At 50.4% G+C, this 15952-nt stretch overlaps 1 protein-coding gene across 4 annotated transcripts in view; it reads right to left on the reverse strand.

The window, feature by feature from the left end:
* Positions 1–323: 323 nt before the first annotated feature.
* Positions 324–15952, reverse strand: part of LOC138649236 (uncharacterized) — a 36108-nt gene continuing 20479 nt past the window's right edge. For 2 of the 4 annotated variants that reach the window (XM_069739454.1, XM_069739453.1), the window contains exons 6-11: positions 15321–15436; positions 15188–15243; positions 15000–15052; positions 14263–14390; positions 9928–10100; positions 324–730 (exon numbers count right to left, since the gene is read on the reverse strand). In XM_069739454.1, coding sequence (XP_069595555.1) covers positions 725–730; positions 9928–10100; positions 14263–14390; positions 15000–15052; positions 15188–15243; positions 15321–15436 — 532 coding nt within the window. In that variant the 3' untranslated portion in view covers positions 324–724. The remainder of the gene's footprint in view (positions 731–9927; positions 10101–14262; positions 14391–14999; positions 15053–15187; positions 15244–15320; positions 15437–15952) is intronic. The other 2 variants (XM_069739457.1, XM_069739455.1) reach the window with 2 other exon arrangements.

Genomic DNA, 15952 nt, shown 5'->3' on the forward strand with positions numbered 1-15952 from the left:
CGCTTCCACCAGATGGCGCCATCAGCTTGTATTACAAGTGCATAAGTCTTGGCGTTGGGTGTGATTGACAGAGGACAATCACTGTCAGTCTCCATTCTGCACACCAATGTTACAAGCAGCAGATGTGATGATATGGAGATAATGCGCTGAGAACAGAGTCCTGGTAATTTCATTGTGTCACAAAGCTGATGAGCTCCAATGCACAAGGTCACACGGAGCCTCACAGCAAACACGGCCCATCACGTATAGGACGGCCTGGAACTTTCCTATAGACTTTGGACCACATTGAATAATGCAGTGCAATAATTGTTACAATGTATCCAGAAACCTGTCTCCTGATAGTTTGCTACAATGTGTCAGTGCAGGTACGCTGTATCAGTGTGGGGTCCAGGCTGTTTAGTTCACAGAGGATTTTCTGGTCTGCATACATAGCAACAACCCTTCAGATGTGCGAGGTATTAGATCTGTACAGGTGTCAATAAGGTTTCCATTCACTGATAGCAAGCAGAGATTTTAAAAACATTAAGAGCTAGAGATAGTAAGTCAAGTAGGAAATCTGAGAAGTTATCATCACACAATGATTATGCTTCATCTCCAAAACACGGGATACCGGCCCTTTATTGAGTGCGGGATGGCGGGGGAGGAGTGGGCGGTTTAACATCATATTCTTTATGAAAATCACTGTGAGATTCAGGGAGGTCACTGACCAGAGGGGGCGCAATTCTCATATCTGCGGAGCAAATGGATGAAGACAGTCAGTACAGTGTCAGCCATTCTCTGAAACATTGTGTCATTGTAAAGTAAAAGGGGGAGAAAGAGGAGACGAATGAGAGGAGACGAAAGAAGAGGAGAGGGGAGAGGGAAGGAAAGAAAGAAGGGAAAGAGGGTAGAAGAGAAGAAAGAAGGGAAAGCGGGGAGAGGGAAGGAAAGAAGGGAAAGAGGGGAGAGGAAAGTTAAAAAGGGAAAGAGGGTAGAGGAAAGCAGGGAAAGAGGGTAGAGGAAAGGAAAGAAGGGAAAGAGGGTAGAGGAGAAGAAAGAAGAGGAGAGGAAAGAAGAGGAGAGGGGAGAGGGAAGGAAAGAAGGGAAAGAGGGTAGAGGAAAGGAAAGAAGGGAAAGCGGGTAGAGGAAAGAAACGAAGGGAAAGAGGGGAGAGGAAAGGAAAAAAGGGAAAGAGGGTAGAGGAAAGCAGGGAAAGAGGGTAGAGGAGAAGAAAGAAGGGAAAGAGGGTAGAGCAAAGCAGGGAAAGAGGGTAGAGGAGAAGAAAGAAGGGAAAGAGGGTAGAGGAAAGGAAAGAAGGGAAAGAGGGTAGAGGAAAGCAGGGAAAGAGGGTAGAGGAGAAGAAAGAAGGGAAAGAGGGTAGAGGAAAAAAGAGGAAAAAAAAGAGTGGAGAGGAGAAGAAAGAAGGGAAAGAGGGTAGAGGAGAAGAAAGAAGAGGAGAGGAAAGAAGGGAAAGAGAGGAGAGAAGAGGAAAGAAGGGAAAGAGGGTAGAGGAGAAGAAAGGAGAGGAAAGAAGGGAAAGAGGGGAGAGGAAAGGAAAGAGGGAAGAGGAGAAGAAAGAAGAGAGGAAAGAAGGGAAAGACAGAGGAAAGGAAAGAAGGGAAAGAGGGTAGAGGAAAGGAAAGAAGGGAAAGAGGGGAGAGGAGAAGAAAGAAGAGAGGAAAGAAGGGAAAAACAGAGGAAAGGAAAGAAGGGAAAGAGGGTAGAGGAAAAGAAAGAAGGGAAAGAGGGGAGAGGAGAAGAAAGAAGAGACGAATGAAGGGAAAAACAGAGGAAAGGAAAGAAGGGAAAGAGGGTAGAGGAAAGGAAAGAAGAGAGGAAAGAAGGGAAAGAGGGTAGAGGAAAGAAGGGAAAGAGGGGAGAGGAGAAGAAAGAAGAGAGGAAAGAAGGGAAAGACAGAGGAAAGGAAAGAAAGGAAAGAGGGTAGAGGAAAGGAAAGAAGAGAGGAAAGAAGGGAAAGAGGGGAGAGGAAAGAAGGGAAAGAGGGGAGAGGAGAAGAAAGAAGAGAGGAAAGAAGGTTAAAGAGGATAGAGGAAAGGAAAGAAGGGAAAGAGGGGAGAGGATGAGAAAGAAGAGAGGAAAGAAGGGAAAGACAGAGGAAAGGAAAGAAGGGAAAAGAGGGTAGAGGAAAGAAGGGGAAAGGAAAGAGTGGAGAGGGGAAGAAAGAAGGGAAAGAGGGTAGAGGAGAAGAAAGAAGGGAAAGAGGGTAGAGGAAAGAAGAGGAAAGGAAAGAGTGGAGAGGAGAAGAAAGAAGGGAAAGAGGGGAGAGGAGAAGAAAGAAGAGGAGAGGAAAGAACGGAAAGATAGGAGAGGAAAGAAGGGAAATAGGGTAGAAGAGAAGAAAGGAGAGGAAAGAAGGGAAATAGGGAAAAGGAAAGAAGGGAAAGAGGGGAGAGGAGAAGAAAGAAGAGAGGAAAGAAGGGAAAGACAGAGGAAAGGAAAGAAGGGAAAGAGGGTAGAGGAAAGGAAATAAGGGAAAGAGGGTAGAGGAAAGCAGGGAAAGAGGGTAGAGGAGAAGAAATAAGGGAAAGATGGTAGAGGAAAGAAGAGGAAAGGAAAGAGTGGAGAGGAGAAGAAAGAAGGGAAAGAGGGGAGAGGAGAAGAAAGAAGAGGAGAGGAAAGAAGGGAAAGAGGAGAGGAGAGGAAAGAAGGGAAAGAGGTTAGAGAAGAAAGGAGAGGAAAGAAGGGAAAGAGGGGAGAGGAGAAGAAAGAAGAGAGGAAAGAAGGGAAAGACAGAGGAAAGGAAAGAAGGGAAAGAGGGGAGAGGAAAGAAGAGGAAAGGAAATAGTGGAGAGGAGAAGAAAGAAGGGAAAGAGGGTAGAGAAAAGCAGGGAAAGAGGGTACAGGAGAAAAAAGAAGGGAAAGAGGGTAGAGGAGAAGAAAGAAGGGAAAGAGGGTAGAGGAAAGGAAAGAAGGGAAAGAGGGTAGAGGAACGCAGGGAAAGAGGGTAGAGGAGAAGAAAGAAGGGAAAGAGGGTAGAGGAAAAAAGAGGAAAAAAAAGAGTGGAGAGGAGAAGAAAGAAGGGAAAGAGGGTAGAGGAGAAGAAAGAAGAGGAGAGGAAAGAAGGGAAAGAGAGGAGAGGAGAGGAAAGAAGGGAAAGAGGGTAGAGGAGAAGAAAGGAGAGGAAAGAAGGGAAAGAGGGGAGAGGAAAGGAAAGAGGGGAGAGGAGAAGAAAGAAGAGAAGAAAGAAGGGAAAGAGGGTAGAGAAAAGCAGGGAAAGAGGGTACAGGAGAAAAAAGAAGGGAAAGAGGGTAGAGGAGAAGAAAGAAGGGAAAGAGGGTAGAGGAAAAGAAAGAAGGGAAAGAGGGTAGAGGAAAGGAAAGAAGGGAAAGAGGGTAGAGGAAAGCAGGGAAAGAGGGTAGAGGAGAAGAAAGAAGGGAAAGAGGGTAGAGGAAAAAAGAGGAAAAAAAAGAGTGGAGAGGAGAAGAAAGAGGGGAAAGAGGGTAGAGGAGAAGAAAGGAGAGGAAAGAAGGGAAAGAGAGGAGAGGAAAGAAGGGAAAGAGGGTAGAGGAGAAGAAAGGAGAGGAAAGAAGGGAAAGAGGGGAGAGGAAAGGAAAGAGGGAAGAGGAGAAGAAAGAAGAGAGGAAAGAAGGGAAAGACAGAGGAAAGGAAAGAAGGGAAAGAGGGTAGAGGAAAGGAAAGAAGGGAAAGAGGGGAGAGGAGAAGAAAGAAGAGAGGAAAGAAGGGAAAAACAGAGGAAAGGAAAGAAGGGAAAGAGGGTAGAGGAAAAGAAAGAAGGGAAAGAGGGGAGAGGAGAAGAAAGAAGAGACGAATGAAGGGAAAAACAGAGGAAAGGAAAGAAGGGAAAGAGGGTAGAGGAAAGGAAAGAAGAGAGGAAAGAAGGGAAAGAGGGTAGAGGAAAGAAGGGAAAGAGGGGAGAGGAGAAGAAAGAAGAGAGGAAAGAAGGGAAAGACAGAGGAAAGGAAAGAAAGGAAAGAGGGTAGAGGAAAGGAAAGAAGAGAGGAAAGAAGGGAAAGAGGGGAGAGGAAAGAAGGGAAAGAGGGGAGAGGAGAAGAAAGAAGAGAGGAAAGAAGGTTAAAGAGGATAGAGGAAAGGAAAGAAGGGAAAGAGGGGATAGGATGAGAAAGAAGAGAGGAAAGAAGGGAAAGACAGAGGAAAGGAAAGAAGGGAAAAGAGGGTAGAGGAAAGAAGGGGAAAGGAAAGAGTGGAGAGGGGAAGAAAGAAGGGAAAGAGGGTAGAGGAGAAGAAAGAAGGGAAAGAGGGTAGAGGAAAGAAGAGGAAAGGAAAGAGTGGAGAGAAGAAAGAAGGGAAAGAGGGGAGAGGAGAAGAAAGAAGAGGAGAGGAAAGAACGGAAAGATAGGAGAGGAAAGAAGGGAAATAGGGTAGAAGAGAAGAAAGGAGAGGAAAGAAGGGAAATAGGGAAAAGGAAAGAAGGGAAAGAGGGGAGAGGAGAAGAAAGAAGAGAGGAAAGAAGGGAAAGACAGAGGAAAGGAAAGAAGGGAAAGAGGGTAGAGGAAAGGAAATAAGGGAAAGAGGGTAGAGGAAAGCAGGGAAAGAGGGTAGAGGAGAAGAAAGAAGGGAAAGATGGTAGAGGAAAGAAGAGGAAAGGAAAGAGTGGAGAGGAGAAGAAAGAAGGGAAAGAGGGGAGAGGAGAAGAAAGAAGAGGAGAGGAAAGAAGGGAAAGAGGAGAGGAGAGGAAAGAAGGGAAAGAGGTTAGAGGAGAAGAAAGGAGAGGAAAGAAGGGAAAGAGGGGAGAGGAGAAGAAAGAAGAGAGGAAAGAAGGGAAAGACAGAGGAAAGGAAAGAAGGGAAAGAGGGGAGAGGAAAGAAGAGGAAAGGAAATAGTGGAGAGGAGAAGAAAGAAGGGAAAGAGGGTAGAGAAAAGCAGGGAAAGAGGGTACAGGAGAAAAAAGAAGGGAAAGAGGGTAGAGGAGAAGAAAGAAGGGAAAGAGGGTAGAGGAAAGGAAAGAAGGGAAAGAGGGTAGAGGAAAGCAGGGAAAGAGGGTACAGGAGAAAAAAGAAGGGAAAGAGGGTAGAGGAGAAGAAAGAAGGGAAAGAGGGTAGAGGAAAGGAAAGAAGGGAAAGAGGGTAGAGGAAAGCAGGGAAAGAGGGTAGAGGAGAAGAAAGAAGGGAAAGAGGGTAGAGGAAAAAAGAGGAAAAAAAAGAGTGGAGAGGAGAAGAAAGAAGGGAAAGAGGGTAGAGGAGAAGAAAGAAGAGGAGAGGAAAGAAGGGAAAGAGAGGAGAGGAGAGGAAAGAAGGGAAAGAGGGTAGAGGAGAAGAAAGGAGAGGAAAGAAGGGAAAGAGGGGAGAGGAAAGGAAAGAGGGGAGAGGAGAAGAAAGAAGAGAAGAAAGAAGGGAAAGAGGGTAGAGAAAAGCAGGGAAAGAGGGTACAGGAGAAAAAAGAAGGGAAAGAGGGTAGAGGAGAAGAAAGAAGGGAAAGAGGGTAGAGGAAAAGAAAGAAGGGAAAGAGGGTAGAGGAAAGGAAAGAAGGGAAAGAGGGTAGAGGAAAGCAGGGAAAGAGGGGAGAGGAGAAGAAAGAAGAGACGAATGAAGGGAAAGACAGAGGAAAGGAAAGAAGGGAAAGAGGGTAGAGGAAAGGAAAGAAGAGAGGAAAGAAGGGAAAGAGGGTAGAGGAAAGCAGGGAAAGAGGGTAGAGGAGAAGAAAGAAGGGAAAGAGGGTAGAGGAAAAAAGAGGAAAAAAAAGAGTGGAGAGGAGAAGAAAGAGGGGAAAGAGGGTAGAGGAGAAGAAAGGAGAGGAAAGAAGGGAAAGAGAGGAGAGGAAAGAAGGGAAAGAGGGTAGAGGAGAAGAAAGGAGAGGAAAGAAGGGAAAGAGGGGAGAGGAAAGAGGGGAGAGGAGAAGAAAGAAGAGAGGAAAGAAGGGAAAGACAGAGGAAAGGAAAGAAGGGAAAGAGGGTAGAGGAAAGGAAAGAAGGGAAAGAGGGGAGAGGAGAAGAAAGAAGAGAGGAAAGAAGGGAAAAACAGAGGAAAGGAAAGAAGGGAAAGAGAGTAGAGGAAAAGAAAGAAGGGAAAGAGGGGAGAGGAGAAGAAAGAAGAGACGAATGAAGGGAAAGACAGAGGAAAGGAAAGAAGGGAAAGAGGGTAGAGGAAAGGAAAGAAGAGAGGAAAGAAGGGAAAGAGGGTAGAGGAAAGAAGGGAAAGAGGGGAGAGGAGAAGAAAGAAGAGAGGAAAGAAGGGAAAGACAGAGGAAAGGAAAGAAAGGAAAGAGGGTAGAGGAAACGAAAGAAGAGAGGAAAGAAGGGAAAGAGGGGAGAGGAAAGAAGGGAAAGAGGGGAGAGGAGAAGAAGGAAGAGAGGAAAGAAGGTTAAAGAGGATAGAGGAAAGGAAAGAAGGGAAAGAGGGGAGAGGATGAGAAAGAAGAGAGGAAAGAAGGGAAAGACAGAGGAAAGGAAAGAAGGGAAAGAGGGTAGAGGAAAGGAAAGAAGGGAAAAGAGGGTAGAGGAAAGAAGGGGAAAGGAAAGAGTGGAGAGGGGAAGAAAGAAGGGAAAGAGGGTAGAGGAGAAGAAAGAAGGGAAAGAGGGTAGAGGAAAGAAGAGGAAAGGAAAGAGTGGAGAGGAGAAGAAAGAAGGGAAAGAGGGGAGAGGAGAAGAAAGAAGAGGAGAGGAAAGAACGGAAAGATAGGAGAGGAAAGAAGGGAAATAGGGTAGAAGAGAAGAAAGGAGAGGAAAGAAGGGAAATAGGGGAAAGGAAAGAAGGGAAAGAGGGGAGAGGAGAAGAAAGAAGAGAGGAAAGAAGGGAAAGACAGAGGAAAGGAAAGAAGGGAAAGAGGGTAGAGGAAAGGAAATAAGGGAAAGAGGGTAGAGGAAAGCAGGGAAAGAGGGTAGAGGAGAAGAAAGAAGGGAAAGATGGTAGAGGAAAGAAGAGGAAAGGAAAGAGTGGAGAGGAGAAGAAAGAAGGGAAAGAGGGGAGAGGAGAAGAAAGAAGAGGAGAGGAAAGAAGGGAAAGAGGAGAGGAGAGGAAAGAAGGGAAAGAGGTTAGAGGAGAAGAAAGGAGAGGAAAGAAGGGAAAGAGGGGAGAGGAGAAGAAAGAAGAGAGGAAAGAAGGGAAAGACAGAGGAAAGGAAAGAAGGGAAAGAGGGGAGAGGAAAGAAGAGGAAAGGAAATAGTGGAGAGGAGAAGAAAGAAGGGAAAGAGTGGAGAGGAGAGAAAGAAGAGGAGAGGAAAGAAGGGAAAGAGGAGCGGAGAGGAAAGAAAGAAAAGAGGGTAGAGGAAAGGAAAGAGTGGAGAGGAGAAGAAAGAAGAGGAGAGGAAAGGAAAGAGTGGAGAGGAGAAGAAAGAAGAGGAGAGAGGAGAGGAGAAGAAGAGAGGAAAGGGAAGTGAAAGAGGGTAGAGGAAAGAAGAGGAAATGAAAGAATGGAGGGGAGAAGAAAGAAGAGGAGAGGGGAGAGGAAAAGAAAAGCAGAGGAGAGGAAAGGAAAGAAGGGAAGGGGGGAGAGGAGAGGAAAGAAAAGAAGGTAAAGAGAGGAGAGAAGGAGAGGAAAGAAGGAAAAGAGTGGAGTGGAGAAGAGAGTAAAAAAGGGAAAGGGAGAGGAAACGAAAGAAGGGGAAGAGGGGAGGGGGAGAGAAGAGGAAATGAAAGAATGGAGGGGAGAAGAAAGAAAAGGAGAGGAATGAACGGAAAGAGGAGAGGAAAGAGGGTAGAGGAAAGAAAAGGAAAGGGTGGAGGGGAGAAGAAAGAAGAGGAGAGGGGAGAGGAGAAGAAAGAAGAGGAGAGGGGAGAGGAGAAAAAAAAGCAGAGGAGAGGAAAGGAAAGGAGGGAAAGAGGGGAGAGGAAAGAAGAGGAAAGGAAAGAGTGGAGAGGAGAAGAAAGAAGAGGAGAGGAAAGAAGCGAAAGAGGGTAGAGGAAAGAAGAGGAAATGAAAGAGTGGAGAGGAGAAGAAAGAAGAGGAGAGGGGAGAGGAAAAGAAAGAAAAGCAAAGGAGAGGAAAGGAAAGAAGGGAAAGAGGGGAGAGGAGAGGAAAGAAGGAAAGGAGTGGAGTGGAGAAGAGAGTAATAAAGGGAAAGGGAGAGGAAAGGAAAGAAGGGGAAGAGGGGAGGGGGAGAGAAGAGGAAAGAAGGGAAAGTGGGGAGAGGAGAGGAAAGGAGGAGAGAAAAAAAGAGGAGAGGAAAGAAGAGATGAGGAAAGGAAAGAAGAGGTGAAGAAAGAGGAGGAGAGAAAGGAATAGAGGAAAAAAGAGGAGGGAAAAACAGAAGAGATGAGGAAAGAAGAGATGAGGAAAGAAGCGGTGAGAACAGAATAGAGGAAAAAAGAAGAGGGAAAACAGAAGAGATGAGGAAAGAAGAGGTGAGGAAAGAAGAGGAGAGGAAAGAATAGAGGAAAAAAGAGGAGGGAAAAAAGGAGACAAGAGAAGAGAAGAGGAAAAGAAAGAGGTGAGGAAAAAGGAGATGAGAGGAGAGAGGGGATAGGAGAGGAAAGAAGAGGAGATAAGAAGAAAGAAGGAGGGGGAAATAAAAATGAGAGCAAAGTAGGAGAAGAGAGGTGAAACGTAATAGAAGATTAGAGGCGAGCATAGAAATATGAAAATGGAGAGGTGAGGTAAGCAGAGAAGGGTGTAAGAAGAGAGGAGAAAAGATAGTGAAGAGGGGAGAGCTGTGTCTATCTTTATACTGAACATACAAAATCCTCATCACTGAAATGTCAGCACTGGACGGAGACGGCACTGATCTGCAAATGGTGGACACATGGAAGGAACATTTTTCACAACCTGCACCTCCGGCCTCGGCTGCTGTCACTGAGGTCATTAATGGTCGCCCAAAGATGGTTCTGCTGCTGATTTTACAAATCATTAGGATCCGCTGCCGGCAGCTCCTGTGTAATCACCAACCAAAGACGTCCCCGATGTGCCCGATGGAGACAAGTCCGGAGACCCTGCTGGCAGCTCCTGTGTAATCACCAACCAAAGACGTCCCCGATGTGCTCCATGGAAACAGGCCAAGAGACGCTGCTGGCAGCTCCTGTGTAATCACCGACCAATGACTTCCCCGATGTGCCCGATGGAGACAAATCCGGAGACGCATCTGGCAGCTCCTGTGTAATCACCGACCAAAGACGTCCCCGATGTGCTCCATGGAGACAAGTCCGTCGACGCATCTGGCAGCTCCTGTGTAATCACCGACCAATGAATTCCCCGATGTGCTCCATGAAGACAAGTCCGGAGACGCTGCAGCCACGGGAGCAGGTTTAGGTCACACAGGCAGCTCACAGTAGTAAAAGGAACATGTGACCTGGGAGTGTAGTCCGAAAAAGAGCTCTTGGGACACTTTGAAGAAATCCATGGATCCATGACAAAATCAGTGTAACGTAGAGCTGTTCGTCCACCTGGAGGGAAGACTAGATGGCTCTGGCTACCGGACATTATGCCATACACAATAATCCTGGTAGAAGGACTGGTGTGATGCTCCCTCGTGAAGCATCGTGTTGCCAACATGGTCTCCAGACCAATCCCGGCTATCATTGCATCCAAGGCAAAAGTGAGAGCCAAGACTGAAAAGGACAGACCTCCATTCCTGTCTTGCTCCGCACCATAATGGCCTGTGGGAGCGAGCGGTGATGTGAAGTCAATAGACTCCTGAAATTGAACGTCCGGCTCGTAGCCCATTGTCATGCAGACTCCTCCTGACAGTATTAGGGGGTGGGCATAATGTCCGGTAGCCGGACCGCTCTGATCTCCAGGTGCAATAACAGCCCGGCATTACACCGATTTGGTGGTGGAGCCAGTGGTGCTCCCATTTCTCCTAAGTGTTCCACGAGCCTTTCAAACATGTCACCCCCCAAGCCACACGTTACTGTGAGCAGATTCCGTGGCCTAAACCTCCTCCTGTGACTGCAGTGTCTCCGGACTTGTCTCCATCGAGGACATAAAGGAGGTCATTGGTCTCCATCATCCACCACTTCTCCTGCACAGCAGATCACAACTAACAGAAGACACTCACTGTCTCCTAAATCCTCTTACCCCATAGAAGAATTCCACCAGGCCCCATCCTCTACCCCCGATGCCCGTCCTGAAGGTGGCGATACATTCATGGGTGATCCCAATAGGCTTCAATGAAGAACTTAGAGAAGGAGTGTAAACAAAGGGGCTGCTCTTGGGGTCCAAAGTCGCCGAAACGTCAAATGTCTGACCTCCTGGAGGAAGAAAAACTGGTGAATAAGATGACTGACAGCTGTGATTACCCCGTACTGACACACCGCAGGGCACCGGCTGTGATTACCCCGTACTGACACATCGCAGGGCACCGGCTGTGATTACCCCGTACTGACACATCGCATGGCACCGGCTGTGATTACCCCGTACTGACACATCGCATGGCACCGGCTGTGATTACCCCATACTGACACATCGCAGGGCACCGGCTGTGATTACCCCGTACTGACACATCGCAGGGCACAGGCTGTGATTACCCCGTACTGACACATCGCAGGGCACCGGCTGTGATTACCCCGTACTGACACATCGCAGGGCACCGGCTGTGATTACCCCGTACTGACACATCGCAGGGCACCGGCTGTGATTACCCCGTACTGACACATCGCATGGCACCGGCTGTGATTACCCCGTACTAACACATCGCATGGCACCGGCTGTGATTACCCCATACTGACACATCGCAGGGCACCGGCTGTGATTACCCCGTACTGACACATCGCAGGGCACAGGCTGTGATTACCCCGTACTGACACATCGCAGGGCACCGGCTGTGATTACCCCGTACTGACATCGCAGGGCACCGGCTGTGATTACCCCGTACTGACACATCGCAGGGCACAGGCTGTGATTACCCCGTACTGACACATCGCAGGACACCGGCTGTGATTACCCCGTACTGACACATCGCAGGGCACAGGCTGTGATTACCCCGTACTGACACATCGCAGGGCACCGGCTGTGATTACCCCGTACTGACACATCGCAGGGCACCGGCTGTGATTACCCCGTACTGACACATCGCAGGGCACAGGCTGTGATTACCCCGTACTGACACATCGCAGGGCACAGGCTGTGATTACCCCGTACTGACACATCGCAGGGCACCGGCTGTGATTACCCCATACTGACACATCGCAGGACACCGGCTGTGATTACCCCGTACTGACACATCGCAGGGCACAGGCTGTGATTACCCCGTACTGACACATCGCAGGGCACCGGCTGTGATTACCCCGTACTGACATCGCAGGGCACCGGCTGTGATTACCCCGTACTGACACATCGCAGGGCACAGGCTGTGATTACCCCGTACTGACACATCGCAGGACACCGGCTGTGATTACCCCGTACTGACACATCGCAGGGCACAGGCTGTGATTACCCCGTACTGACACATCGCAGGGCACCGGCTGTGATTACCCCGTACTGACACATCGCAGGGCACCGGCTGTGATTACCCCGTACTGACACATCGCAGGGCACAGGCTGTGATTACCCCGTACTGACACATCGCAGGGCACAGGCTGTGATTACCCCGTACTGACACATCGCAGGGCACCGGCTGTGATTACCCCATACTGACACATCGCAGGACACCGGCTGTGATTACCCCGTACTGACACATCGCAGGGCACAGGCTGTGATTACCCCGTACTGACACATCGCAGGGCACCGGCTGTGATTACCCCGTACTGACACATCGCAGGGCACAGGCTGTGATTACCCCGTACTGACACGTCGCAGTGTACAGGCTGTGATTACCCCGTACTGACACATCGCAGGGCACAGGCTGTGATTACCCCGTACTGACACATCGCAGGGCACAGGCTGTGATTACCCCGTACTGACACAATGCAGGGCACCGGCTGCCTGTACTGACACATCGCAGGGCACAGGCTGTGATTACCCCGTACTGACACATCGCAGGGCACCGGCTGTGATTACCCCGTATTGACACATCGCAGGGCACATGCTGTGATTACCCCGTACTGACACAATGCAGGGCACCGGCTGCCTGTACTGACACATCGCAGGGCACAGGCTGTGATTACCCCGTACTGACACAATGCAGGGCACCGGCTGCCTGTACTGACACATCGCAGGGCACAGGCTGTGATTACCCCGTACTGACACATCGCAGGGCACCGGCTGTGATTACCCCGTACTGACACATCGCAGGGCACAGGCTGTGATTACCCCGTACTGACACATCGCAGGGCACAGGCTGTGATTACCCCGTACTGACACATCGCAGGCACAGGCTGTGATTACCCCGTACTGACACAATGCAGGGCACCGGCTGCCTGTACTGACACATCGCAGGGCACAGGCTGTGATTACCCCGTACTGACACATCGCAGGGCACCGGCTGTGATTACCCCGTACTGACACATCGCAGGGCACAGGCTGTGATTACCCCGTACTGACACATCGCAGGGCACAGGCTGTGATTACCCCGTACTGACACATCGCAGGGCACAGGCTGTGATTACCCCGTACTGACACATCGCAGGGCACAGGCTGTGATTACCCCGTACTGACACATCGCAGGGCACAGGCTGTGATTACCCCGTACTGACACATCGCAGGGCACAGGCTGTGATTACCCCGTACTGACACATCGCAGGGCACAGGCTGTGATTACCCCGTACTGACACATCGCAGGGCACAGGCTGTGATTACCCCGTACTGACACATCGCAGGGCACCGGCTGTGATTACCCCGTACTGACACATCGCAGGGCACCGGCTGTGATTACCCCGTACTGACACATCGCAGGGCACCGGCTGTGATTACCCCGTACTGACACATCGCAGGGCACCGGCTGTGATTAACCCGTACTGACACATCGCAGGGCACCGGCTGTGATTAACCCGTACTGACACATCGCAGGGCACCGGCTGTGATTACCCCATACTGACACATCGCAGGGCACCGGCTGTGATTACCCCGTACTGACACATCGCAGGGCACCGGCTGTGATTACCCCGTACTGACACATCGCAGGGCACCGGCTGTGATTACCCCATACTGACACATCGCAGGGCACAGGCTGTGATTACCCCGTACTGACACATCGCAGGGCACAGGCTGTGATTACCCCGTACTGACACATCGCAGGGCACAGGCTGTGATTACCCCGTACTGACACATCGCAGGGCACAGGCTGTGATTACCCCGTACTGACACATCGCAGGGCACCGGCTGTGATTACCCCGTACTGACACATCGCAGGGCACCGGCTGTGATTACCCTGTACTGACACATCGCAGGGCACCGGCTGTGATTAACCCGTACTGACACATCGCAGGGCACCGGCTGTGATTACCCCGTACTGACACATCGCAGGGCACCGGCTGTGATTACCCCATACTGACACATCGCAGGGCACCGGCTGTGATTACCCCGTACTGACACATCGCAGGACACCGGCTGTGATTACCCCGTACTGACATCGCAGGGCACCGGCTGTGATTACCCCGTACTGACACATCGCAGGGCACCGGCTGTGATTACCCCGTACTGACACATCGCAGGGCACCGGCTGTGATTACCCCGTACTGACACATCGCAGGGCACCGGCTGTGATTACCCTGTACTGACACATCGCAGGGCACAGGCTGTGATTACCCCGTACTGACACATCGCAGGACACCGGCTGTGATTACCCCGTACTGACACATCGCAGGGCACCGGCTGTGATTACCCCGTACTGACACATCGCAGGGCACCGGCTGTGATTACCCCGTACTGACACATCGCAGGGCACCGGCTGTGATTACCCCGTACTGACACATCGCAGGGCACCGGCTGTGATTACCCCGTACTGACACATCGCAGGGCACCGGCTGTGATTACCCCGTACTGACACATCGCAGGGCACCGGCTGTGATTACCCCGTACTGACACATCGCAGGGCACCGGCTGTGATTACCCCATACTGACACATCGCAGGGCACCGGCTGTGATTACCCCGTACTGACACATCGCAGGACACCGGCTGTGATTACCCCGTACTGACATCGCAGGGCACCGGCTGTGATTACCCCGTACTGACACATCGCAGGGCACCGGCTGTGATTACCCCGTACTGACACATCGCAGGGCACCGGCTGTGATTACCCCGTACTGACACATCGCAGGGCACCGGCTGTGATTACCCCGTACTGACACATCGCAGGGCACCGGCTGTGATTACCCCGTACTGACACATCGCAGGGCACCGGCTGTGATTACCCTGTACTGACACATCGCAGGGCACAGGCTGTGATTACCCCGTACTGACACATCGCAGGACACCGGCTGTGATTACCCCGTACTGACACATCGCAGGGCACCGGCTGTGATAACTGAACTCACCGGCCATGAATTTGATCTGATAATTCTTCTTAATGCCGTGGTCCTCGGCCAGGCTAGAGAGGTGAGCGTCAGACCATTCAATGCCCGCCTTCTCTCCACCAGGAAAAAACACGTAACCTACGATAAAACTGAGACAAAGTATCAACTGGCGCTTCCTAAGAAGACAGAGCAGGGGCAGGAGATACAACACGGGGGCAAGTGTCACTACATGAGGTAAGTATCACTACACGGGGCAAGTGTCACAACATGGAGCAAGTATAACAACACAAGGGGCAAGTATTATAACATGGGGCAAGTGTCACAACACAAGCAGTAAGTATCAACACAGGGGGCTAGTATCAAAAAATAGGGAACAAGTATCATAAAATAGGGGACAAGTATCACAAAATAGGGGACAAGTATCACAAAATAGGGGACAAGTATCACAATACGGGGGGCAAGAATGAGAACATGAGGCCACAATGTATCAATGCAGGTAAATATATCAGTCTGGTGTCCGGAGTGTTTGTCTCACAGGGATTCTCTACACTGGATGGAATTGTAACAGACCCTCAGCTGTGTGAGCAGGACTAGGTATGGACGGCTTGTCAGCAGCCTCAGAATGTGAAAGGCCAAGCTTATTCTCAGCTTCATCTACATGCCCAGAGCCTCCTGTAATATGAATGTAATGAGAGGGTTTGCGTGCTGGGGGGCAGTGGCGGTGCTGGGGGTCTCTATGATCAGTGACCGTTACTTACTGTCTGGTGCTCTTGTGATAGCTGACGATACTCAGGTGTATGGACGTCCCATCCTAGAGAACAGAGGAAGCACTGCTAAGATAAAAGTGCCGGGAATCTGCTGTACCTGCTCCCAGCACATATAATACGTGTTTTCCAATTCTGGGGGTTCACTTGACAAAGGGACGTGGCCTATATATAACACTCACCTCAAAATGTATCAAAAACATGACGTATCTGTGGAAATCTGACCAGTTCCTCAGGCCTGCAGGAGGAAAGAAGCGAGGTCACATGGTCTGCACTGCGTGCTATGCATACACGTGCAGAGGATGATGAACGTACCGTAGGCATGGCTGCGGATCCCGCTCATGGACATCCGGCGCTCTTCGTCACCACTGATCGCCACCTCAGCTTGGAGGGTTCCCCACTGCTCATAGCGGAAGCTCTCCTCTTTAGATCTGCAATGATGCAACAAATAAGACGATGAAAGTGACAGTAGCTGCACGACTCTTGTCACCTCCCGTCACTGCACTCCTTCTAACCACCTCCTCACTGCGCTCCTTCTACCCACCTACCCCTGGCTGCCTCCCCTTACTGCTCTCCTTCTAACCACCTCCTCACTGCGCTCCTTCTAACCACCTCCTCACTGCGCTCCTTCTAACCACCTCCTCACTGCGCTCCTTCTACCCACCTACCCCTGGCTGCCTCCCCTTACTGCTCTCCTTCTAACCACCTCCTCACTGCGCTCCTTCTAACCACCTCCTCACTGCGCTCCTTCTAACCACCTCCTCACTGCGCTCCTTCTAACCACCTACCCCTGGCTGCCTCCCCTTACTGCTCTCCTTCTAACCACCTCCTCACTGCGCTCCTTCTAACCACCTCCTCACTGCGCTCCTTCTAACCACCTCCTCACTGCGCTCCTTCTAACCACCTACCCCTGGCTGCCTCCCCTTACTGCTCTCCTTCTAACCACC

The sequence above is a fragment of the Ranitomeya imitator genome, chromosome 9 (assembly GCF_032444005.1).
Source record: "Ranitomeya imitator isolate aRanImi1 chromosome 9, aRanImi1.pri, whole genome shotgun sequence".
NCBI lineage: Eukaryota > Metazoa > Chordata > Amphibia > Anura > Dendrobatidae > Ranitomeya > Ranitomeya imitator.